We start from the raw sequence: 27,474 nt of genomic DNA, 5'->3' as shown, positions 1-27,474 counted from the left end.
AAAATGATGAACTTTGTCGTAACTCAATCATATATTTGAAAAAATGTTTCATACATAAAAACAGAATCCTGAAATCATCCCCCATATTTGTTTTTCTTAAATTAATTTAAACTGTACACAAAATCTTTGAAATAATAAAAGCACAAAAGTTATGTGATATTCTTAAACATTTCCCATTGTATCAGATAACTGACATATATTTATATTTCCCCTTGTATGAAAAGTTATTTATTTGAGTTTATTTTATTATTACATTCAAAACTTAGAGTTAAAAGCACTTCCTTTGTAATCAGTTTTCAGTCTTGTATTGTAAGATGTTGTTCGCTACTGCAGTATTTTTGTGCTTCCCTGTACTCTATGAACGTAAATGTTGTCATATTTGTTGCATAGATTTTGAATAAAAATCATTAAAAAGAAATCTTGATCTGAGTCAAAATTATATAAGCAGTAAAATACCACAATGAAAACATGCTTAAAAACAAATTATATTTGAGTAAAAGTAAACTACGAGACTACACAAGAGGACAGTGGTGAGAGAAGTACTTGTTAGATCTTTAAGGTAAGTAAAAGTCTCACTGTGCAGAAATGCTCCTTTCACAGTGTTATATCAGAATATAATACTATTTTGTCAATGTGGAGCCAAATTTAGGTTCTTTGTATACTAGGTTACTGTAGACTAGTAGCATAGTACAGCATCATGTCATAAAACAAATGTTTTTATGTAAATGGAGAAGGGTGCTGGAATAAATGTAGAATTGTTAATGAGACAGGTTGCTTTATATACAAGAGGTGGTTGGATTTGACAGCAAATACAGCATCCATATTGACAGTGATGATGTTTGCGTGTTAAAAACTGTGTGTAAACTTTGAAAATAAATAACGTACTGGTACAGGGAAATACAGTGGATGTTATCCAGCTTGAAGGAGACAGGTTTTACATTGCACACATTTGCTTTACTGTGAACTTCTGCACATCCCCTGCTTAATATTTGTGCATGTCACTGCACAAAATTGTAAAGCTTACTCTAAAATAGCTATATGTTACATACTATGTCATTGTACTTTTTTTTAAAAGTATGTATGCATTTTTCTTTACTATGTTAAAATTCTTGAGTGTTGCAGTGATTTGCCCTATTTCTATTCTTCTTAGTATTTTCATTGTATGTTTAATATGTGCACTAAAAACCAAAGCTAATTCCTTGTAAGTGAAAACTTACTCGGCAATTAACCCTTTTCTGATTCTGATGTGTGGTGTTGCAGGTTTACCAACACTGTATGACCGCTGTTAACTAAACTAACTAACTAAAATAAAGTAGAAATCCCTCAAAACTGTACTTAGATGCAACACATGACTTAATGTACTTGGTTACTCTCCAGCACATTAAAATACCTACGTTTCGTGTTTGCTTAACAACCCTGGAGTCTGGAAACTGTAATTTACAACAGCACTTTAACGCAGCGCCGATCTGCCTCCATTTTGTATCGGTCGGCCCGTTTCCGTGTTTTCCCGTGAAGGGACCGATAAAACTGTGTCAACAGGGAGTATGGCTCTGCTCGTAGGTCAGGAGTGCGGCGGCTAAAGTTTTCCGTAGCTACCTGAAAACTTTTCAAAGTGACTCTTAACCGCTTCGTTCCCTCAAATAAGTGTTGTTGACAGAACTCAGCCGGACTGCGCTGACACTGACAGCTCCATGCTAACCAGCTAACTGCGGCTAGCTCCGCTGTGTAACCGCCACTAGCCCAGAGCGAGCTAACGTTAGCCGGCTAACCTGTGAGTGTTTTTCGGTGGCGTTAAGTTACACCAGCACCCTCCCATCCTAACTTTTTGGGTCAAACACGACGGCACTTTCTATTCATGTTGTTTTGGAGGACGAGATTATCAAACCTCTTCTTCTTCGAGCCAGGGTAAGTGCATTTATTGGACGCTAACTTTATACTCCACCTAAGTTTAAGACAGCGCCAGGTATGTTTGTTCCTTTACCTGGGAGCGGCCAAACAACCTGCACAGGCCTATAAATCCTGTTTTTCAGTGGTGGAAGAAGTACTCAGGTCATTTACTATTGTAAAAGTACTAAAAACACACTGATAATACTCTATGCAAAAGTCCTGCATTTAAATCCTTAATTAAGTCAAAGTATCAGCAAATGTAGTTAAAGTTTGAAAAGTTAAAGTACTCGCTGTGCAGCAACACGCTGCCTGTCACTGTATCTAATGCTTATGGATTAATATTACTGCTGCATTCATGTGTTTGTTGCATTTAGCTGCTTTACATATTTGAGGACGTGCTTTTTAAAAAAAAAAAAAAGTCCAATATACTGTTGAGTAGTTTACTTTACAAGATCATCATATGTTTGTAGCGTGGCTGTCCTGTGAGATCCACAAATCTCTAGAAAGTCAACTTGTCATGGTGTCTGGAGACAGCCCTGTTTTCAGTTTTGTGACGATGCATTTTCCAGCTGAGTTTATTTGGGTTAAGAAGCAGGAACATTTTTTTCCAGCACATAATCCTTTAGTATATCAAACATCTGGAAATGCATGGTGAACGAAAGCATTTGTCAGACAAATGTAGTGCAGTAAAAAGAACAATATTAAATAGGTAGTGGAGTAACAAGTTCCTCAAATCTAAATGTAAATGTACATGGTTACATTCCACCACTGCCTTTGTTGCACAGTTTGCAAGTTATTTCTTGCAGGACACTCCTGAATTTGTCCAACAACATGCATGATTTATGGTTTAGTTATTGAATAAATGAATGCTTGCTTTGCTACAAGAGGATATTTTTATAGCAAAACCTGTCCAGGAAGTGGATTAGCACACAAGGCAGGCTATGTAATGGTAATTTGGAGCTGTCATTGCCATGAAAAAAAGCCTAGAAACACACACACACACACAGAGCCACAGGCCTTTAACTCAGTGTATTTCCTTTACCACAAAAGCATCTAACTTCCTCATACAGCCCCCTCCTCCTCCCTGGTTGTATTTCCCTGTGCAGCTTCATAATGTTGATGTAGGGAAACTTCTTTCCATCAACTGACTGTTTGGATGAACAGCTTAATGGAGACCAAACATCAGCGCTCTTGACCTACTTTAAGGACCTCACTTTACTTTGATCTTGAATGGAAAGGATTAGTCAGATTATAGAGGTCAAAGGTCAGGACTAGTTTGTTTTATCAGTGTATAGCTGTCAGATTTGCACGCATTTGTATATGGATAAATGCAAAAAAAAAAATATTCAGAGTTTAATGTTCAGTATCTCACATGTCCCCCTTTTAGTTTGACATTTTATGTGGTGTTTTCTTAAAATTTTCCAAATCATGTCAAACTTCACATGTACAAATGCTGAACAGTGGTGGGTATCATTTAAATCTTTCCATTTCCTGTGGCAATACTGTACTTTCATCTTGGTATCATTAGAACAATGATAAACCTCACTACCTTACTTTTTGGAGTATTTAGTGTACTTTCTAAAAAAAAACCAACCTGTTTTTGTTTAACTTAAAAACATCCAAACTTTCAAGTCTGGCAATGTTGTACTGAAACTTAAAGCCATAAATTTGCCCCCAAAAATATACAGCTTTCAGTTCTCAACCATTTCTGATTCTTGTAGTCACAGACACATTTTGGGCAGTAAGGGCTAATTTATAGTTAACACATCCGCATTTCTGCAGTGCTCCACTTTGGCCTGTATGACGTACATGTCATCATTCACCCATGTCTACGGGGATCCATAGGGACCCTTATGTGGACTAGAGTCCTCAATGGGCCAAAAACATTACGACCCGAATGGGACTGCAAGTTGAAGCCCGAACTTGGCCTGTCCGAAATTATTACATAAAATACTGAGCCTGAGCCCAACCAAGCCTGAGACACCCAAAAAGCACTAGTCAGCTTCTGATACCCTAGACACACTGGCTGTGTTGCAGCGCAAGCCACGCGTGTCTCCAGCTGAAAATGGACCAGCTTGGTGGATCACCATCTCCACATTGTATTCCCCCACGAGAAGCTCAGAAGCTCTTTGCTCCGGCCGGGAAGAAGAACAGAGAGCCCAGCACGAAGCCTGGAGGCTCCACCTCCTTCTGTCTGCAGGAAGGAGAGGGAGCTGCTGGAAGAGTGCTCAATTTTTTATATTTTAAATGTGTGTATGTATATATATGTATATACATATATATATTTTTTTTTATTTTAAAAAGACAACCTGACCCAGTCAATCACCACACGTGATTGCACATTTTATGTGACTGCGCAGACTGTACACGATTGTGCATGCTCCATTATCTTGTTCCAAACTCAAGTTTAGTCCAAAGCACAAGTGAGATGCAGGATAGATTTGTTTCAGTAGTGGTAAATGATAATCTTTTGATAGTGGTTGATTTAGTGGCTGGTAAAATTTTGAACATGCACTAGTTGTTGGCTGGTTGACAAAAAGTTAATTTTGCACCCTGCTCGTAATTGGAATTCATATTGAGTTATTGCAATTCAGTTGTGCAAAATACCCACTGTCATGGAAATGTCATGGAATTTCACAATCACATTTTCAGGCCTGGAAAGTCATGGAATTAGTCAGTCATTGAACAGAAAAGGCATAGGATTTTGATGTGTGTAGTGAAATTGTTACAATAATCTTCCATGTAATGTAACGGCAAATTAATTTTCTGTAGCTGTCAATGTAAAGTTGCTCTAATATGCATCAATGTGTGACAAAGTTTTTCTATTTTCACCCGTCTCTCCTCTCCTGTACGCTAGGTAGCTGAAATTATGCTTGAAAAGAGTTTAAATCTGATATGTTAGATAAACGCTGGGCAAGAAGAAAAACTTTATTATAGGTCCTTGAGGAGTTTTGGAAAAAAATTGAAATTTTGTCCATAAAAATGTATAGAGACTCTGAATATTTGAGGACTTTTAATCTCAGGCCTAACATTTCCATTTTATTTTACCTTGTGCAAGTCGCTAACTTGCTGTTTTTTAAAAGTTTGAACTTAAGATGAAGCCGATTAATCACTAAATTTAGCAGAAAATTAATGTCAATTATGATCAATCAGTTAATCATTTTGGGGGTTTTTTAAGCAAAAATATTAACAATTCACATGTTGCAACTTCTCTAAGATAAAGTTGGTCAAACACATCAAATACTGGGGACTTTAGACGGGCATTTTTACCACTTTTTAGATAAATCAATTCCCAGAAAACTTTACCTGACTGATAAATGAAGGTGTTAACATGCCTCACTAAGGCCTAGTCCACACGAGCACAGGTATTTTTAAAACCGAACTTTTTTGGCCTCCAGTTTTTAAAAAATCTGCGTCCATACGAGCGGTGTAATAAAAATACCTCCGTTCACACGACGCCGCAAATTCCACTATCAAGCAATGTAATGCACATGCCAAAGCAGTAGGTGGCGATATAACTCCTAACTGTAAGGCCATTGTAGCCAATCAGAAGGCAATAAAACGTCATTACCAGAAAAACAACAACAAGCGTACTATTATGCAGCAGGAGCGGTCTCCGTAATAGCACACTCTTGCGCCTCTGTTGCTGGATGTGGTTGAGTAGCGTTAGTTATATGATACAGCCACAAAGTGCTGATATGCTGCTAAATAGCAGCAGTATTTTGTTTAGGTCCATCCTCAAATAATCTCTCGCACACACTGGATTGGGTAATAACACAGCTGTTTTCTGTTTACGTCACACACTGTGACATCATACAATGAAGACGAGACAAAATAACTGCGGTTATCCTGTCCACACATGACTGCTGACACCGGACTTTTCCAAAAAGTTCTCCCTGGACTCCGGTTTCAAATAACTCCGGTTACAGGGGCCCAAAACTGCGGTTATGTGTGGATGAAAGGCCAAACCATGAGCAAAGAGTCACGGTTTTATAAATAGCCGCGTTGGTGTGGACAGCCCCTCAAAGTCATTTCAAAGAAGTCCTCTTGACATGCTGTCTGGATACAACAGCTCTCCACCACATGTAAACTTTTGAGAACATTGACCTCCATCAAGCTCTCTTTGACACCATGATTGGCTCACAGAAGTATCAGCTTCATCTTAAGATTTTACTCTTCAAAGTTACTAAAGGAGAGAAGACAAGCCTAAAACAAACCCAACTTGAAGTGTCCTGTATCTAGAGACTTTCATTTTGTTCCTTTTCATCCCTCTAAGCAATAATTCTTACATCTGTTAACGTTTTTGTTAAATACTTGTGTCAGCAGGCCTGTTTTATGTTTGGCATCAGCTGTAATTCAATGAAGATATTCCAAAAATAGAAAGTAATGTCTCTGCAAGAAGCCATTATTTTTAGTATCCATTAATCTATCTAGTCTGTAAGATGACGCTGTGATGGAAAATTCCCATCAGATGTTACCAGAATCCAAACTGATGTCTTTATAGTCATTTATGTTGTAAATCAAACTGTGTTTAGTATATATTAATATCAAACAGAGATAAACCTTTAATAGTCTTTGCACTACTTAGACAAGTTTTTGGTATTTTTACCCAATAAATGACTGAGAAGATAAATAAATTAGCAGGATTGTCTTTGATTACATTTCTGATGATGGATTAGGCAATTAATCATCTAATTGCTGCAGAAGCAGAGTGATTAAAAACCAGGATACCATAAATTTGGTTTTTGTTTTTACTGTTTTTGCTCTAAAAGTAACACATGGTTGTATCTGTCAAATTAGTCATATGTTTATGCATCTCAATTTAAAACAGAATGGATTTGTTGTGTTAAGTGTGTTTGTAGTAGATGGAAAATTATTGTGATTATTAGTGGATTAATAACAGGTTTCATGCGCTGAAACTAGTTTCCTCGTGGCTTCAGTCCTTGAACACTCAGCAGTTCTCGAAACATTCATTTTTCCTCCCAGAGGAGAGGTAACCCCCCACTCTCAGTTTCTGTGTCTCTCTGTTTAAACCACGTCACTGACTGACTGGCGAGCTTGCTTGGTGAGATTCCTTTGGTTTCCCTCGGTGAAAACCTGCCCCAACACTCAACCAGGCTGCCTGAGGAGTGGAGCAGCAGCAGCAGTGGAGGGTGAGGGTGGGGTGAGGAGCCAGCGCTGCCTGCGTAAGCCAACAATGGGCCCAGACAGCTAACTGGTTTGGGGAGATCCAGTGACCTCAGTCACTGTGTTGACACATTTAAGGCAGCCTCAGGTGTGGGTATATTATAGGTACGTGTAACACGGACAAGCTTATGTTTAAGTAGCTTTTTTTGTTGTTGTTTTTGAGTAACTCAGCAACATGTTGTCTATTGGAGTCATATAAGAAACAACTTTTTACAGAAATGAAAATGAGAAAAACAGCTTTGTCATATAGTAGCACTGTGGGTGTAACTGTTTGTTTTTGGTTCGGTTATTAATTGTGGAAATAGTTACGATCAATGTAGGGATGCACCGATAGTGAAATAGCTCATAGCTGATACTGATGTTGTTGTTGTTGTTATTTATACCCCCTTTTATGCCAGGGAACAAAGAAATCTTTATTCTTTATTAGTTATTCAGTCCTTCATTACACTACCTTTGAATGAGCACAAATTCAATCATACAAATTTATGAAACGACCTTTAAAATAACCTTTCACATGCAAACATTTAGAAAAAATATATCAACACATTTCTCCGTCAAACGGCTGCATTTATTCAAGTTTCCCCCCAAAACTACATTTTACAAAATTACATTTGTGCACGTAAAGTTAATTTACTTTCGCCCAATACTCATTTCTACCGAATGGAGCTTGAAGGCATCATAATGTTACTCAATGCAACCTACATCAGCAGTTATTTCCAGACGCTAGCTGCTAACAGCTAATGTTAACTAGCTCTCCTCTTGCTGATGTCAACACAGATTTGTTATTCACGATGTAGCATTATCAAGCAAACAACAGGGTGTGTCCCCAGACACATTAATAGTGAGTTTACTGTGTCCTTTCATCCTTGTCAGGGTCCCAGGAAAGATCTCTGTTCATCCCAAACACATTTTCTGTTGTTCCTGGGACACCATTAGTTTTGAGTCTTGCTTTTTAGCCTGTGCAAAATTGATGTAAAACAACAGAAAAACATTTGTTACTGCCATCAGTGAAGGTCATCTTATTCACAGATAGGCCGTAAGGTGAATATTGGCCCATACCGATGTGCATCCAATGAATCAGTGCATCCCTAGATCATTGTTCTCTGAAAGGTACAAAAAATGTAGCATTTGTTTTTTGTATTAGGACTTATAAATCTCTGAAACAGCAAATTTGAGAAAGTACCTCTCTGATATCAGTTTTAGGGCTTGGCAAGATGAAGGAAAAAAAAGAAATATAAATATTTTTGCCCCAAAACTTCTATTGATAATGTGACAGTATTGTAGGACTGACTATCTGTGCTTTTGTAAAATATTTCCATAATGAGATTTTTGAAAAATTGTCATCAGTAATTTTGGTATCATGACTTAGTGGGCAAAGGCAAGTAATAGAGCCATCTTGCAAATTCAGAAAATGACATCACTTTACTGAAATGCAGCCTTTAAAACCAGATAAAGGCGACACTTACGATATAACAATATCCAAAATCTTAAAAGATATTTATTCTCATGTTACAGTGTCTGTTGCCCAGGCCAATCAGGTTAAACAACAAATCAGGCTGGGTTTCTTTCAAAATTAGACTTTTTATTTGTACCAAACTCCCTCTTTTTGTTATTGGGAAGTTAACACTGTCCATGGTAGCATAAAGGTGGAATTTCACACTGAAAATACTGTAAATTTTGCAGGGCTGTCCCAAATATCAGTTTTTGGGCTTCGCTTTGCCTTGCAAGACAGTTTTTAGGGTGATTTTTCAAGCTCATAGATTTGTAATATACCAGTTTCCTTTGGCTGATCTGACAGCACACTTTTATTGTGTTTTATTATCTCTATTGACAGTCAATAGTAATAGTAACAGTCAATTGTAAGCAGTTTCCTCTGCTTACAGTCAAGTCAGTTTTTTTACAGCCTAATATCACAAATCACTAATTTGCCTCAAGGGGCTTTACAATCTGTACAGCATACGACACCCTCTGTCCTTCGACTCTTAATTCGGATCAGGAGAAACTCCCCTTTAAAAACCTTTTTAAGGGGGAAAAAAATGCGAGAAACCTCAGAAAGAGTGACAGAGGAGGGATCCCTCTTCCAGGGGGATCCCTCCAGGAAATAGATGTTGTGTGTACTGAAAACACCAGCATGGTAAATTACAGTACAATCAGGATCGAAGTTCAGTATGCGAGACCTGCATTGTCAGATTCATCCACTCAGGAAAGCCTTTCTGAAAAGCTCTGCCAATGCAAAGCACAAACCCCACCTACGCACACTCCATCCAGGCAGCGATCACACCAAAGTCAGTAGGTCATCTTTTGGGGTTCATGAATTTCTGCACCAAATTTCACAGCAATATATCCAGTCGTTGTTAAGAAAGTTGACATCCTGAAGTCTCGCTGCCAGTGTGGCTACAAACGGGTTTAAAGCACCTTTCCTTTCTCATCGCTTGCTGTTGAAATGCTCATCTTCTCTCCACGCTTGCCATGTTCCCAGGAGCTGCTTCAGCAACTGCTTCCTTCTCCCAAGAATTTCCTTTCTTGAGAGCACAAACATTTGTTTCCACTGTGAAGCAGCAGAATGAAACGTGTTGGCATCCGTCCTCATCATCTTGTTTTCTCTTTAACGTAGTGTTCATGTGAACAGATGCAACTGCAGCTAATCCCGGTGACCTCATGTTCTTTTTACCTGTTCAGGGCTTGCCCTACAGGTAGGTGGAGTGAGTTTATTCACTGTAAGCCTCATGATGACTTTGTGAAAATGAATATGACACTGCATATAAGATTTATTTAAGAACGTCTAACATCAAGACAGAGGATTGTGTTATTTGTGGTGGTAACTGTAGGGTGATCTTTTTTCTGTCACACTTCATGAACTATTCTGACATCTCCTACAGTTGTCTGTCAGATCTTTTTCTCTCCCTTGAGTCATGTTTCATATATTCCTGCCACAAATCATGTGAATCACCCTGGGCACCGTGACAGCCAGTCTAACAGACAGAGGGATCGACTTGTATTGTGTGTGTCTTGCCACAGAAAGCACTTTAATATTATGCTCTACACAATAAAGCACTTTCACTCTGCCACTGTAATACAGTGGCTTGTGTCCTTTAGTCCTTGTTACTGGAGACATTAATGAAGTCGTTCACTACAGCAGACTGAGCCCTCCTCTGGCTAAAAAAACAACCCAAACAAGGTTTGGCTGGTTAAATTCAAAGGCAGTGAATAGAGGCACCGCTGAACAGCAAGGTAAATTGCTGACTTAAATTTTGCAAAGCTTATCGTGTGATTAAGTACAATTTTGTACTTATTTTTCCTGGCAATGTGCTGTTTTTGACATTAAAAGGTTTGTGTCTCTTTCCTGCTTTTTTGTGTCTCTGCTCAGTCAGTCGGACAGTTGTCATTCGTCAGGTTTCCATCTGAATGCAGAGCAAATTTGAACCAAATCCTCAGAAAAATCGTCAGAAGAAAATGCAAAATTATGTGTTTCTCCATCCTCTACTGTTGTGCAGATATTGGGAGTTGATTCATTGAGCTAAACAGAAGGTGTTCGTGTACGTCACAGTAAATTCTTAAAGTCGGTTTTCATTGCACTTCTCACATTTTGCTTTTAGGCTACCCATGCCAGTGTCACCAAGCTGCAGCTGTGGAGAACCACTTCAGAAGTATTTTCCCAAAACCAAAGATGTTCCCTGTGGGGACGACATTTCACACTGTGGGCATTTTTCCAAGCAGTTGTTTTATTATTGGAACAGCTCTACATGAAATATTTTAAGTTTGCAGTTTTCATTGTGTCCTGGAAAAAAAAACTATTGCCTGACACTGCAACATGCACGTCATAATTCATCACCAACTTCTTCACTAGTGACAAACTTTTTCCACCTGACTTCCAAAGCACAGCAGCCATCCAGTTATCAGTGTTGCAGTATTTGAATGATCATTTGAACAGCCATTTTTCACATGAAACACGTCTGTTGTTTTTCAGGAGTCAGCGCGTGTCGTCGTGCCAGCTGAGACGGTGAAGTCACCGGTTCTTACCCCCGCCACACAGAGAGGTGCCAATAGAGGGACAGGATGCCGATTCCTCCCCCTCCCCCTCCTCCCCCAGGACCCCCGCCTCCCCCCACTTTCAGTCAGGTCAGTGACTGGACTGAACGCACACAGCACATCACACTACAAAGATTCAACATCGGCCAGCCACAGAAACTGAGATTACACAGTTCAGTGCAGCAGAATTAATCTACAAGACAATTTATCCAGAACAGTTTACTGTAAATTTACTGCTAACACCTGCATAACATCCAGGCTCCCACAGTCATGAAATTACTGGAAGAAATATGAAATTAGAAAAACTATTATTAACAGAATGTTTTGGAAAAGTTTTGAATAAACATTGTTTTGGATATTATTTAAAATATTTATGAAAATCCCAAAACATTTCTAACGTTATGCAAAATATGTTTCAAATCTAGTGCTGCGCTGTGTCACTTGTATTACATGATACACATGGACGTATGCAGCTAGTTGATGTTGGGAGTGTCTAGTTAGCGAGTAAAGTTAGCAAATGCTAGCAGTTTGCTTATCTGCAAATTACTGGAAAGTGTATGTTTAGTAATGTATGGATTTTGAAAGACAAATACATGACTCGAGAGGCAGACCCGAGCTGCGCTGCATGTAGGCTCTGCACCAAAACGTTTGACATGGCAACACAGGGGAAGCAGTACTGGTCAGCCATGCTAAAAGGAAAAAGCATCAAGACAACCAAATGGCTGCTCAACAGACTGCCAGTGTTTCGGGATGTTTCACGTCTGTTGCAGTCTGGCCAGATAATTTTACAGCTTCTTCTACTGCTTAAATAAAGTTATGGAAATGAGGTAGAATATTATGAAAAGGTTTTGAAAATGAAATTTTAAAAAATGCGTGGGTTAGCCTGTAATATGCGCCGTTTCTGTACTAGAGGTGAGAATCTTTAGGCACCTCATGATTTGATTCAGAGAGCTATGATGCAATTATTAAAAGATTAGGCCAGGTCATAATGTATCCATCTGTGGTTACTCACGCTCAGCCAACTTCACCAATACTCAAGAAATAGCCAAGCTGAATCTAACCAAACAGGGCAGGTGTGGAAAGCATCCTAACGCTGGTACGTTCCTTACAGCTGAATCAACTGGACGGTGAAACGTACCAGACTTAAATATAAGCGTCATGTTCAATCAAACCCAAGTTCATTTGCCCCCTCAGTGTGGTTCGTTTGGGCAGGTGTGAACACAGCAATCGCACTCACGTTTGCACCAAAACAACCAGACAGAGACCCTCTTGGTCTAGTTACAAATGAACTCTGTCGCATTTATCTTGGAAGTGTACTCTACTTAAATGTTTTGTTTACTTCCTGGAAATTCTGACCAATCAAGAGCAGCTTTCTCATGCAAGGCATTTTATCTGGTCCACTTGTAAATGCTGCCGTGAGAACACGAACCAGCTCTAGGCAGTTATACAAATTTGAAACAATGAGTCCCTGATTCGGCCCACAGCAAGACAACTCTAGGTCTGAGAGCACCCTTACAAAATTGTTGCAGGCGATCATAATGTCGGGAATAAAGTTTTAGATTTCTGATGAATGACTCTTCTGCATTGACACACAAATTTTCCTGCATCCCTAGCTTGTACATATACCTCTGTTTTGCACGTGACAAATAAAGAACATAAAGGACTTAAACTTAATCCTGACCTGCACACATGCTACTTCAAACTTTAAAGTCGTAATGGTAGTTTAGCCAGTTCTTTGTGTTTCCTTTCATCCCGTCATACTTCTTCAGCATCTGTAGAAAATTACAGGTGAGCAAGTTCCTCCTCTTTGACTCAGTCTTGAAGAAGAAGACTTGATTATAATAATGATAGTAAATTAGTTTTGGCTAGCTTGGTCTAAGGAGTATTAACACACTGTAGAAGCACTTCAACAGGACTATAAGGGGACAGTAGTTTGATTTGTTTAGCCAGTAGGAGAAGTTTAATATTTCCTTGAAGAGATTTGTAGTAAAGTTACTTGAAGGATAAAAATAAGAAACCTACAATCTAGGCTGATGATTATCTTCCCCTGTTTGTGTTCTTACCTGGTATGAACATCAAATAAAGGTTAATTATACCAAATAAACAGTTTCTGGGACTTGAGTCAAAATCTCCAAGCAAGCAGGATGTCAAATAACCAAACTGTCCAGTAAACCAGCTCCTGAGTCATGTGACATTTGTTTACGAGCTGTCGCTCCGTTTTAAAATGTGCCGTGTGAACCCAAACAAACGGTTCAGACCAGAGGAACTGGGGGTGTGATTGCACTTGTGAACTTCCTCCACAGGCGAACACGACTCCTCCTAAACTGAGCTCATCCGAGGCTAAAGGCAGAGGAGCGCTGCTGTCGGACATCTGCAAAGGCACCAGACTAAAGAAGGTCACTGTAATCAATGACCGGAGTGGCCCGATCATAGAAAGTGAGTCACTGCAAGTTCATTTCACACACACACACACACACATGCACAAACACAAACTGATGTGTGTGTAACAGAAATGTGACGATAGACTGTTTGACTATTTGCATGGAAAGGAGGAGCTATCATAACGATACAAGTAGTAACTTTTATTTATACTGAACTTTTCAAAACAAAGCTACAAAGCGCTTTACATGACTGAGCCAGGTTTCACATATTTCAGGCCTGCAATGATGCGCTTTGAATGCGTGAATATTTTGGATTTTAAACCTTGAATACAATGAAATACAATAATCCAACCGGGATGAGAATAAAGCGTGAATGGATCTCTTTGACATCAAGTCGACAGAGAATAGACCTGAGTTTTTGAGAATCTTCTCAGCTGATAAAACATTACTGAATGACTCATTTATCACTGTCAGATATTACACCCATGTTTGAGAACAGGGAGCTGAAATGTTTTGGTAAAATTGGGATATTTGAGGATCAAAAGTGATTTCAGATTCTGTTTTCATTTGGCTGCACTTTGGTTCTGACAGACAAGATAATGACTTATACAATGGGACACAAATTAAATTTGCTTTTCGTGTATGAAAATGTGTGTTTGTGTAATTAACTAATTGGACACACTACTTTTCAAGCTATGTGTCGACACGTTTCTGACTTGATAAAGTTTTTAACTCAAATTGTAGCTGATAAAAGGAGCTGATTTAAAAAAAAAAAATGTTGTAGCTCCTCTCTGCACACTTGTTACTGATGTTAAATAACTTCTATCTTTAAATATTTGAATATTAAAATGTATTTCTATTTCTGCTTTCAAATTTGTTTATATTGACGTGGCTTTCATCTATTCACCAGAATCAGGAGGTGGTGGCGGAGGTGGCGGAGGTGGAGGAGGTGGAGGAGGTTTTGGAGGCGGAGGGCCAATGGGAATGGGAGGTCTTTTCCAAGGAGGTGTGCCAAAATTACGCCCAGTTGGAGGTGAAAAAAAAACCCATTATTTCTGATGAGATTATTTCTATTTGAAAGTGTTTTCTGATGTTTTCTGTAAAGCCTTCACCATCTTGGTCACAGTTCTCTTATCATTTGTGTAAATAAATCAACGTCCACCTCTGAAGGGAGTGGGCTAACATATCCGCTCGTCAGTAGTTTAATCAGAGACAACAGTCTGCCTGCACAAACACCAGATAAACTGATAAAGGAGAAGAAAACTCTTTCTGCATTTCCCAGCAGTCTGCTCCTCCACGATCATTTTGTGGTTACAGAAATAAACAATTCACACAGAACGTTTTAAAGACCACAAGCCATGGAAGTCCACAATGTATGAGTCAGCAGAGAATATCTGGACATGAACATGGTTATTTTAGGCTTAATGGACCTTTCTCCCACTTATCTCTGATGGAGCAGACATATTTGTGGTCGGAGCTGAACCAGTGAGGAGCAGGGGATATGAATTATGAATGAACCGATGCTTATTTTAGAGATATCAAATATTTAGTTAGACAGAGCCGCTGTGACCTATGACCTCCTTACGACAGTGGAAAGAAGGAATTGATGATGAAGTAATACATAGAATATTGATTCTGTGATTTTAAAAATACTTTTATGAGTCAGTTATTGTGGGTGTAGAATTCAGAAATCAGAAGTTTTGCCATGCTGTCTCTATGAAGACCACTTTAATAACTTTAATTATGACAGTATATTGAGACCATTATGGGCTTATTACTGATAGTCAATCAGTTTTATGGAAATGTAGAGTTTTTATATGATTTTTGCAGTAATATGCAGAAGTATATTGATTTGTCAGGCATTTAATTTGTTACATTATACAAGAACAAACACATTCTTGTCTGGTTATGAATTTATTTTTGCATTTATTTGATTTTTTAAAAGTAGTATATCACAACATTTATTGATAATTGCAAGATAATTGATTGTTTTAGCTCTTACAAGCCCAACATCAGTCAATTAATCAAATAGTCAACTGACAGAAAATGAATAACAGTCTTTTTTGATAATTGATTAAAGTAAAAAAGTCATTTACCGAAAATAAAAATGCCCCAAGTTCTCATGCTCCAGCTTGTTATGGTGTGTTCACACCATATTGATGCAGTTGATAAATACTCTCTATTAACAGCTGTGCTAATGGTCATGCTAATTAGATTAGGAAGGTAGCTAACAGCTAACTCAATTTGCAGTAAAGTTTAATCGATAGCTGGAATCAAGTTACGTGAACACGGAGGCTCAGTGTGAATTAGCACCACTTGATATTATTTTACATATTGTCACTGCAAGACATCACTGCTTCACTGTTTCTGTTGTTTACTTTCCACAGTTAAAGACCATCTAAAATTACCCAGAGCATTTTGCTAAGAAGAAAAATCAACAAAACTGCTTACACAAGTCACAAATACACACTTATCGTGCAGTCCTAAGGCTTCCTTCACTTCTCTGACCCCTCTCCTTGTATGTTCTGTCTGTGTGCAGGACTGACGTCGAGTGGTAGAGCTCCACATGCACATGCAGTGTTTGTCTTCCATTTCTGATTCTCAGTAAAATCAGAAGAATCTTAACTAGATTCTAACGCTGATAAGCCAGTGTTTCCTATAGAATTATAATTTTTATTTATTTTTTTATTTTTTTTTGCTTGCCTCTTTCTAAATTTGAAAAGTTTTGCAGGTCCATGAACACAGCAAATGTGGAACTCTTCTTTTTTTCCTCCAACAGCAGTTTGTGGAGTTTTGAGTTGTGAATTCATCAGTCGATCCGTTCAGAGCTGATCGGATCAGATCGATGGATGATATGAGTTGCTGTTTCTGAGTGAAAGCAAACTTTTAGACCCAGTGCACTGAAGGCTAAGGTCCACGGTCACTGCACCTGCTGTTCTGCAGCTACATCTGTGGAGAAATAATAACAGAACAGCTCTCCTAATGAATGGTCTGGCTCTAAAAGTAGACAATCAAAACATGGCAGCAGACGTTTTAATTGTGGCAGCCCACCACAAATAAATTAATGTGTAGGAAACCCTGTAGGCTTTGGCGACACAACATCACAAAGTTCTCGCTCAAGTTGAAAATTTTCAGCTCACACAATGATATGAAGAGTATGAATTGTGTATATTTCGTGTCATTTACATCACATAATTTGTGTCGCATCGCCCGCCGCAAATTTGTGTCTATTTTTATCGTTGCTTTGACTTTGCATAGAATCTCACTTCTTGTCTCCCGTTCGGTTTAAACACACCGTTAAATGTGGGAGCACTTTTCCTTTGTCGTATGTGATTGTTAAAGGGAATATTTTGGGGTTTGGGCTGCTGGCTAAAGACGTCACCCTCATCTTAAGGAAATTTTGATTGGTTCATTTTCACCTTTCTCTAACATTTTATAGAACAAACAATTAATTGATTAATCAAGAAAATAATCATCAGATTAATCGATAATGAAAATAATGATAAGTTGCAGCCATGAATCATTTTGCTTCCTCCTGATGAGCATTGTTTTTACCTGTAAGTGTGTCTGACATGTTTTCTGTTCCTGTGGTGTCCCTAAACACCATCTCTCTGTCCTTAGATGGTTCAGCGGGCGGTTCGGTGGGGAGATCAGCCCTGCGGCCCCCAGGGGCCCGGCCTTCAGCCCCTCGCCCCCCCACAGGTCGCTCCTCCTCACCCTCCCCAGCCAACAAGCCCTCTCCACCAGAGCACCAGCGCGCCCACCGCCCCTCGCTCCCAGACATCTCCCGCCCCTCCAGTGGCAGCAGCAGCAGCTCCTCCTCAGGAAGCGGGATGAAGCACAGCACGTCTGCACCGCCTCCTCCACCACCCTTCAACAGAGGAGGCCGCGGCAATGCTCCGCCTACCCCCAATCAGAAATCAAATACTTCATCTTCCTCATCCTCCTCTCACAGCAGAGAGAAGCCCCTGCCACCGACACCCAACAGAGGCCCCACCCCTCCCAGCTCTGGGAAGCAGCCTCCGTCTTCCAGCAGGCCACCAACAGGTGGCTCCTCAGCTCCTCCACCTCCTCCACCATACAGACCACACACAGGCGGCATCTCCAATGGGCCGTCCCACGTAGATGGCGGCGGAGCTCCAGAGCTGCCACAGAGGCACAACTCCCTGCACAAAAAACACACATCAGGAGGCGGCAGCCAAGGACGCAACCACGCTCCTCCACCTCCTCCCTCATCGTCTCCATCCTCCCAGCAGGGCGGCAGACCACCACCACCCGCCAGAGAGCCACCTGGACGCAGATCAGGTACAGCCACCTGCACTGAAATCACACTCAACTGTCAGTATTCATGTCTTCTCAAGGTCAGAGGTCACAACTCGCACTGCAGCTGCACCTTTGTCCGTCAATGCCAATAAAACATAAACCATTCGGGATCATTAGACAGTGTGTCTGCAGATTATAAAGTGATGAAGTGACATTTTTCATGTACTATGAAAGGCAGAAAGGAAAAGTCAGTCTACAAACACAATTCTGCTGCACAAAATCAAATGATGTACCTCATTTTACTGGGACCATTTTTTGTATTTTGTTGTTAGACTAGATATTGATTTATTTCCAGTGGGGATGTCCCAATCTGATCTCAAAGATTGGGATCAGGGTCTATCAAGGCATTTTTTTTTAACTGATCTGAAACAAGTTTATTGAGCTCTACAGAGGAATCGATCCTTTTAAACATGAGCTGTCACAGTTGTTTTTACTCATGAAGCTTTCATGCAGAGACTTGCAGAGTGCAGCCATCTTGAACTGTGCTCTTCTTTTCTCTTCCATTCAGCTGAGCTCTTGTGTGTGTTTAAGAGCAGAGGCTGAGCCCTGCCCGCGGCAAAACACAACACGCCATCACAGCAAAAATGCAGTATGAGACTGTTTATTTAAGTTTTTTACCAAAAATTATGAGCACAAATTGATTTCAGCTTTGATTTCAGGTAACTCAGGCAAAGGCTGCACCGAAGCAACAAACACTGGAGAATTGTCTCTTAAAGGGACAGAGGCATTCCCTCAAGACAGCGACAACGCCAAAAAGATTAAAGGGAGAATTTTTTATTTTAGACCTATCTAATAATAAACATGAAGGAACAGCTTGGATGCAGGTGTTTTTTTATTAATGCATTGCAGAGCTTTTCAGTTGTCAAGCATTTACATTTGATTTATTTTAATAACTTTAATGTAGATGAAGTGTGCACTGTGCAGCTGTATTATCTAAGAAAATAGAAGTATTAGATCAGGACTCGGTATCAGCAGATACTCTATTAAATGACTCAGATCTGGACAGGACATCCCTAATTTCCAATATCCAGGTCGACCTGGCAGAAACTGAGACCTAAATGAGGTCCAAATTATCACCAGAATCATAAGGTCAGACTGGAGAAAATTGTATCTTTGAGAGAAAGTTCAGCGACTCGGAGTTGCACGTATTTTGATTTTTAATTTAACTCAAAGATGGACGGTTATTTTTTTAGTCTCTGTCCTTTCATCTCCAGCTGTCTCTCTTCCGATGACACTCTTATAAAAAGGCACAACAAATTATTTAAAAATGTAATTTCATGTTGACTGACTACTCAGTCATTTGACCGATCATTTCAGCACGGTGTTTCACTATATACGTATATATACGTGTTAAGGATGTCACTGTGTTCACAATTTGAACCATCTCAGGGATGAAGCCAACATCTCAGCTGGAGGAATGTTCATCCAGAGGCCAAAGCAAGTTTAGACTCGTTATCTCTGATCCTTTATTGTGCAACACAGCCTTAAAGCAGAAAACATTTCCTCCACATGATCACACCTACTGCAGGTCAGTTCTGAAAGTGGAGCAGAGGGTAGAGACATGATGTGTTTGGCTCTGCTTAACATATAAACGCCCCTTTTCTGAAGCCAGGTGTCTGCACAGATACTCAGCGTACTGTAGTTTAATATTTCCTATTATATCCACAGCTGCCTGTGTGTTTGGGGACTTTTTTCCACATTGGATGGACCAGAGTGAAATTCAGTGAATATGTTTTGGCGTAATTGTATAGATGTTATGTGGATATTTACACATATTAGATGCCTCCTTTTTGTTCAAATGTGTCAGCCCAGAGGTAGCTATATGTGTGTGTTGATGTATAACGTGATATTTAAGGATTTAAGACGCTGTCACCTACAGAACATTTTAGTTTTATAGAATTAATCCTTTTATATCTTACAGAAATTAACAGTTAAACTCTCAGGTGATGATTTTGCATCCTCCTCTGGGCAGATTTACAACTCACTGGAAAACATATATTCATAATTTAATGTCAGAGTGAACATACAAAACAGGAAGGCACTTGTTAGCTGCAGCTCTGTGTTGTGATTGGACGGCAGAGCGATTCGCCACGAGGCCTCCTGGTTTCTCTGCATTCCTGAAGCCCTGTGGAATATTCCAGCATTCCTCTTTACTTTCATTCTCTCTGCTGCTTTTCCCCGACTTAAATACTAACACGCCTTCTGTTTTCTGTCATCGTCCCTGTTTGTGTGCTCCTCGTTGTGCTGTTCTTTTTTGAATTTTCTAACATATAAAAATGGACATAAGAGAGCTACATTATGCGTTACTGGTGTTGCACAGTGGCTGCAGGGTCTCAACTGGAAATAATGTCTCAAGCCACAATTTATAACCTCCAGTCAGCAGTTACTGGTCCATATAAAATGTAACTGGTCATTGTTGGTGTTTTGCTTTATTGCTGTTTGAAGTGCCACAATGTGACGCTTTGTCACTGAGATCTGTTGTGTCATGATATAAAACAACAAATCACAGTTTGACATTTTTACATGGTTCATTGTTATTTTACAGCACAGAGTTGCACCATGACAGGCACTGTGAAGCACCTTCATGCTACATATGTTCAACATGCATTATATACAGATATGTGGACTAGAATAGAATAAGATAAAATAAAATGATATATACACTTACTTATACAAATCCTTATATGCATGTATACCCAGAGTGACTTTGGTTTATATTGGGAATGACGGTCTTGTAAAAGGTAAATTAATAGTAACAATCGTGCAGAAGTCCTTTTTGAACACGATGTCACGATCATCTTCAGTATGAGATTCATGGCAAGATGTCATGATACCGTACTGTACGTTGCACATCATGCTTTATGGCTACAGTTACAGGGTAACAACTACTCTTCTCACCTAGAGAGTGACCTCTAACACGTCATCCTGACCATTTGTGTGTGTATGTTGTCCACACAGCTCCCCAGGTGCCCCCATCCGGGTCTCGTAACGGCGGTCGGGACGCCCCTCCTCCCCCGCCCCCATACCGCGTCCACAGCTCTGCGCTCTCAGAGCCCCACAGCCGAGTGGGTAAACCACCTCCACCTCCCTCCTCTTCCTCCTCCGTCTCATCCTCCTCCTCCCGAACCCCGGCTGGACCCCCTCCACCGCCCCCGCCCATCCGGAACGGCCACTCCTCCATTTCCTCCTCCAAGTCCATCATAGGTGAGTCAGGTGCCATCACACTCCTCTTCCCTATTCATGATGTCACCACTGACAGCTGCTGAAAGATCTGTGTGTTTACTTTCTTGCAGACAGACAGCAGTCCCTTGCTTTTAGGACATGGTGTTAGACCTGTGGACTCCAGGCTGGGGTCATGGGGTTATTTTTTTTTATTTTTTACTCTAGAAAGCTCCTCCTGAACCTCAGAGGACATTATACAGCTGTTCTCTCTCTCTCTCTGTCATAGTCCTGAACTGAACTTTAAGTGTAAAATCATTGTAGTGATGCTTTCATACAACCAGACTTTTTTCCACCCCGGAGCACTTTGCACGTGCCACGACTAAAAAATCTGGCAGAACGACATTTCAGATGTGAAGAGACGAAGGGAAAATAAAACAACCCTCTTTAAATTAAGGGTTTGGACCGGCTGCTGTTTTCAGCATGAAGTGAGACGCTGCGACTCCTACAAACCACTCTCTTGTCTTTTTAAATCTACCAGTAATTCTTAACTAGTATCTCTTACTCTCTTATCTTTGTAGTATTATTCTCTTATATCCTTCAGCTGTGTGTTTCATCATCAGTCAGAGTAGCTGTTAACATGGGTTGTGTTTCTGATCTGGATGTAATGGAGGTGACGGTGGTGACTGAGCATCGGTAGTCAAATATTCCACTGCAGCCATGCAAACGAGCCCTTTTCATTGTTTCCTGTTGAACGAATCAGGAAGGGAATGGTTCCTAGATTACTGTCTGAGGTTCATGTACACACAGAAAACACACTTATACAAGGCTGCTGCAATATTAAGATAGTGATGTGCTGTTTGTTTCTATTTCAACACATTGAATGTTAGTGAAAGGAACTTTTTGTGATGTTAAATTGCCGATTTTCAGCTTTAAATATGTTTAAGGTTGCTCACCCTAACACAGTGTACAGTGTGGGACTTGTGCCCCAACTGTTTTGGACAGTATGGCCGTATAATAATGTAAATAGACAGACATGGTAACCCTGAACAGTCAGTCACCTGACTAAGGCCCTGATCTTGCAGAAAGTGTTTTAGAAGCTGGAGGCACCTTTTTGTAATTGTTTTTAATGAGAATGAAGCTTTTTGCTCGCATTTTTTACACTGCGATGCACCTTGCCTTTCTGCGCTCTTAGTCGCCTGGCATTTTTGCTGGAGCACTCTGAACTCAAACTTGAAAACTTCCACTCAAAGGGGAAAAACTTGAGGAGAAATTGGTGGTATCAGTTGCTGGATACCCAGAGCTATACAGCCCGACGATAGACAGCAGGTTGTCAAACTGCCCCTGAGTCATCCTAAAATCTGCCTGTAAGCGTCCATGATGGAGGAGAAGCTCCTGGACCAACTGGTGGTACTCCCCATGATCCAGCCTCTTTTTTAGGGTCTCATGTACCCACACAGATCTCTGTTTATCTGCTGACAGCCTCTCACCCTCAACCAGAGCTACAGACAGTACCCTCTGCCTCAACATGTCAGCAACTACATATTCATTACTGACAAATAACAGTAATCAGTAATTTAAAATTATCTCTCATTTCTTTAATTTGTGAACAACAGTAACTATTAATAGTTCAACTAAATAAAATCTACCCCTAATTACTAGGGCGTAACGGTACATGTATTTGTGTCGAACCGTTCGGTACGCGACTTTCGGTTCGGCACGACCCTGTACTGAAATATTGGGCGCAGGATATTATTTTATTTTATTTTGTTTTATTTTAATTCCGTTTTTGCGAGCCGAACCATTTAAAATATCTAGTTCCCCGACGGACATAATTGAGTGACGGACCAAGTCCGACCGTAAATTTCCGCCTTCACTTTGTGCAGCGCATTCTCGCATTTTGACAACATGGCAAGTGAGCCTGACGAACCTGAAAACACACCCGCAAACCTTAAGTCCTCCGTTTGGGAACACTTTGGTTTCAGGGTAAAAATACGAAGATGGAAATAAACAAGTTGACAAGACAAAAGCAGTGTGCCGACACTGCAGAACAGCGGTCGGGTATGTACTTGGAAACACGTCTAACATGCTAACGCATCTAAAGCGACACCACCTGAGTTTGAACGTTAACCGGCACGACTAGAAAAAGCAATCTGGTGCAAACTACGATACCGTCGTCGTTTAAAAAGAAAGAGCGTTTCCCTGACCATCGCGCTAAAGAAATAACCAACACCATTGGAGTTGAGTAAAATTGTTTAAGCTGTACTTTAGATATAAGCATGTTTTGTTTACTGCACTTTAACAAAGTGGGAAAGCTAAGTAAGTTCCTAGTAAAACTGAATCTGAGCAGGCTTTAAAGCTGACCAGCTGCACTATACTTTTTATTTTAATTGAGTAAAACTGTTTAAGAAGATTTATATTTATATTTATATTATATTTATATTTATATTTATATTTTTCATTAAAAAAAATGTGTTAAAAAAACAGCAGGATTTTATTTTTCACTTTTATATTTATATTTTCATTCAAACAATGTGAAAAAGCAGGATTTTATATATATTTGTTTCATTCAAAAATTGTGTAAAAAGAGTTAACTGCTGTGGTGGTATGTTTTAATAAGGTTACCAATAAGTAAAAAATATTTAATAGTTGTCTATTTTTTTCATTACTGTACCGAAAAAAAAAACGAACCATGACTTGTGTACCGAGGTACGTACCGAACCATGATTTTTGTGTACCGTTACACCCCTACTAATTCCACATTTTAACAGCTCCCAAATACAAAAAATGCCCCCTGGGATCTATATATATAAATCAACAGGTGATTTCCTTCTTTTAGTAAATTTCTCCTCTAATCATCACGCTGTAACCTGTGACAGGCTGTTATGATACCACAACTATCACACAGTCACATATATGGAGTTTTTTGTCGAGCAGCTAGCGTCACGTAGGTTTACATCACCAAAGGTTTATGACAGAGTCACTTGACGAAGCTGAGAGGAGAGGGAGAGACGCTGTGCTGCCGCCAGAGGAGCCACTGAATGAGTTCCCTCTGGCTAATGATGTGGTACCTTGATGTAAACACACATTTTTAATATCTGCTGTTGTGTTTTTTCTGCTTCCTTCAGATGATTTTGAATCCAAGTTCAACTTCCACCCCATTGAAGATCTTCCACCTCCAGAGGAGTACAGGCATTTCAACAAGGTCTACCCCAGCAAAAACAACAAGGGTACGAGTCCAGTACTGTTGTGTTAGTTCAACAGGACAGCGTAGACGTGATGAGGAGAACATGCTCAGACTGTTGACACTTTTCAATACATTCACCTTTTCCTGGTCTTGGCTGCTTACGTGTACTTATACATTTCTGCACTGCTCTCTGACAGTGTTGTTGTTTGGGTTATTTGCCAAGTCAGGAAAAGAGACATGAAGTACTGAAAACACAAAACTGAAACAGAACAACTGAAGATTAAGAGGGGAAAGTATTTAAAGGTCTAGTGTGTAGGATTCAGGGGGATATATTGGCAGCAATGGAATATAATATAATAACTATATTTCCTGAGCCGTGCTTTCATGTTGTTTACACCATATTCTGAATGTGGCAGCAGAAATCCAGACTCATCAGATCAGGCAACGTTTTTCCAATCTTCTATTGTGCAGTTTTGGTGAGAAAACCCGTGTGAATTGTAGCCTCAGTTTCCTGTTGTTAGCTGACAGGAGTGGCACCTGGTGTGGTCTTCTGCTGCTGTAGCCCATCTGCTTCAAGGTTGGACAAGGTGTTGTTGCTTCAGAGATGCTCTTCTGCACACCTTGGTTGGAACCAGTGCTTATTTGACTTCCTGTTGCCTTTCTATCATCTTGAACCAGTCTGGCCATTCTCCTCTGACCTCTGGCATCAACAAGGCATTTTGGCTCACTGGATATTTTCTCTTTTTGGGACCATCCTCTGTAAACCCTAGAGATGGTTGTGTGTGAAAATCCCAGTAAATACTCAGAGCAGCCCGTCTGGCACCAACAACCATGCCACGTTCAAAGTCACGTAAATCACCTTTCTTCATCATTCTGATGCTCAGTTTGAACTTCAGCAAGTCATCTTCACCATGTCTACATGACTAAACACATGGAGTTGCTGCCACCTGATTGGCTGATTAGATTTTTGTGTTAATGAGCAGTTTAACAGGTGTACCTAATAAAGTGGCCGGTGTGTGTATTTCCAGCTTTTTGTCGGTCGTGTGGAGTTTGTAGTTTATTTTTCAGAGTTAATAATCTCCAGCAGTGTGTTTTAAAGTGAGATAACTGACCTGTAGTGACCCCCTCCTCTGTTTCTCCTTTTGCCCTCAGCCATGATGAGAGGAGCTCCTCCAGCGCCGCCGGTGGGGAGGTGAACGGACCTCAGCTCAGGACATGAACTCTCAGTCAGCCGACTCGATGGACGGTCGGCGGGGGGGAGAGAAAGCGAGAGAGAGTGGTGAAGAAGCACTCAAATCACACGACACACTACAACACACACTAACACTAAAACCACCAGCTGGAAGCACAAAGTTAACACTACGACACCACGCAGGTATGACACGACTCGCCGCTCACCTTCTGTCTTTGCACGAGAGAACAAAAAACCACTCGGGGGTCAGAGACAGACTTTCTGACCGCGACCACCTCGACTTCTCTGCTGACTGGACGTAGAGGCTTCTGTTCGACACAAACATATCAGGACCAAACTCCGAACACTTCCAAATCTGTGCATTCCATCTTTTTTTAGTGCATAATCATGATGATAATGGTGATTTTCATAATTCTGGTTTGATTTTATGATTTTGGTGTCAGCATTAATTTGTGGGAGGGAAAAAAATTCATCACTTTGAATGGAAACTGTCTTTGAATTTATGTTTTCAGCAGGTGAATTCCCACAGTACTGATAATGCCATGAATGTGGGGGCTAAGTGACGGTTATTATTGTTGTTGTTGTTGTTATGTTTTGTCTTAAATAGCCATTCCAGCAGTGCCAGGTGAGGGTGCGTTTGAATCAGCTCTCTGTGTCAGTGTGCCAAAAGCGGGTGGAGTCAGACAAACTGCACAGGACAGTTTCCATACATGTTTTACATATGATTGAAATTGTCACACATTTACCAGACAGATCGCCAAGTCATGACGGAAGCCTTGCCTGGTTGTTTATTTTTACATTTGGAGAGGGACTCTTTCTTGCTTTGTTTTTTTGTGCCCCCTTCTTTCCTTTATTCGGGGGGTGTTTATATTTCCATCTTCAGGCGATGTTGCACAGCAGCGTAACTGCTAAACTGAGACACTGTGCATGATGCTTATATATGCACGTATGACAACACAAGACCCTGGGATCAGGATTCATGTTGATGTGACAAAAATCAAAAAGAGGGTTTACTCCTAATTCTTCCCTGATGTGTCTGACAAACTGTGGCTCACATAGTCAGCATCCATCTCCAAACACGCTGTGGTTTCACAGCAGAGACCAACACTAAATTATTATTTCCTTACTGGACCAAGTGCGTATGATTCAGCTGCATGTTTCTGGAGGTGTTTATAAGGGATCATTCTTCAACTTTCTGTCCAGGGGAAGTCGGTCTGAAAGCTCAGCTCTGTTCTGAATCATCACCATCATTTTACTTTTGCTGCTGGTGACCCTTTTTTGTAGGCGGGCCGTACGGCCAGAGAAGGAGGACATGTTGTTTAATTGCTATGCAAGGAGCAGTTTGTACAGATTGTAGTTGGTAGCAGCTAACCAAAAAAAAAAGAAACACATAAGTGCCAGAGAAATGTTGAAGCAGATGGAGGTTCTTTACTTTTCTTGACTTTAAAACACTAATGACATCATATTCAAACTGAACAAAAAGAAATGCCGAGATTCTCAGTGATGCAGCGCCCCCTGCTGGTCTTTGCCTTACACAAATCTGTCTCATCGGTACCAGTGCTTTTTATTTTTGTTTTGATCTTTAAAGGGGGTAAGATGATGACGATAACGTAAATAAGAAACAAGTTTATTTGAAAATGCAATAAATATTGTATATTTACATTAAGGAATATGGTAATCATAGTTATTGATCTATTTTTATGTTGTAAAAAGCTTGTAATATAGGAAAGATAAATGATTATAACAGCGTTCCAGTCGGTGAGCTTTGGTCTGATAGACTCTCTGTAGCACTTCTCTGGATGTTTGGCCATAAGGGTGAGTGAGCTGAATGGATGTGTGTGAGGGTTTTGCCAACAACGAGCCAACATTTTGGGGATCCTGTCTCTGTGAATCCATTTGGCAGGTACTGTAGTGAAGGTGGGTGTGGGTGACGGATGATGACAACACAAAACGACTACACTCTGTCCTGGATGTATGTTCACCTTGTCACACAGGTGACCCGACACGCTGGTGTCTCCTCCTGTTCTCACCTTGTCCACTCTAAGAGCAAAAACCCTGTGGTCATTTCATGTTAATCAACCATGTTTTTATCATTTGAAATAATTTCAAATAAATATGGGGAAAAAGGG

The 27,474-nt window shown here is 40.2% G+C and overlaps 1 protein-coding gene across 2 annotated transcripts; it reads left to right on the top strand.

The window, feature by feature from the left end:
- Nucleotides 1-1,467: 1,467 nt before the first annotated feature.
- wipf2a (WAS/WASL interacting protein family, member 2a) lies at nucleotides 1,468-27,474 on the top strand. Of its 2 annotated transcripts, XM_049571023.1 has the most exons (8): nucleotides 1,468-1,905; nucleotides 11,042-11,193; nucleotides 13,407-13,539; nucleotides 14,395-14,517; nucleotides 17,106-17,789; nucleotides 20,766-21,011; nucleotides 24,095-24,196; nucleotides 25,306-27,474. In XM_049571023.1, exons 2-8 carry the CDS (start codon nucleotides 11,131-11,133, stop codon nucleotides 25,347-25,349), a joined length of 1,395 nt encoding a protein of 464 aa, XP_049426980.1. In that variant the 5' UTR covers nucleotides 1,468-1,905; nucleotides 11,042-11,130; the 3' UTR covers nucleotides 25,350-27,474. The 2 variants fall into 2 exon arrangements, with proteins under 2 accessions (XP_049426980.1, XP_049426981.1); XM_049571024.1 differs by lacking the exons at nucleotides 20,766-21,011; nucleotides 24,095-24,196; nucleotides 25,306-27,474 and adding an exon at nucleotides 18,467-20,737.

The sequence above is a fragment of the Epinephelus fuscoguttatus genome, linkage group LG3 (assembly GCF_011397635.1).
Source record: "Epinephelus fuscoguttatus linkage group LG3, E.fuscoguttatus.final_Chr_v1".
Taxonomy (NCBI): Eukaryota; Metazoa; Chordata; class Actinopteri; order Perciformes; family Serranidae; genus Epinephelus; species Epinephelus fuscoguttatus.
The sequence above is the reverse complement of the archived record's forward strand: the minus strand, read 5'-3'. Positions and strand labels throughout refer to the sequence as shown.

Excerpts from the sequence above, each read along its gene's own strand:
- wipf2a (XM_049571023.1), top strand. The coding sequence starts at position 11,131 with ATGCCGATTCCTCCCCCTCCCCCTCCTCCCCCAGGACCCCCGCCTCCC. Across the intron at positions 17,790-20,765 it reads GCCACCTGGACGCAGATCAG|CTCCCCAGGTGCCCCCATCC; the intron begins GTACAGCCACCT and ends TTGTCCACACAG. Across the intron at positions 24,197-25,305 it reads CCCCAGCAAAAACAACAAGG|CCATGATGAGAGGAGCTCCT; the intron begins GTACGAGTCCAG and ends TTTTGCCCTCAG.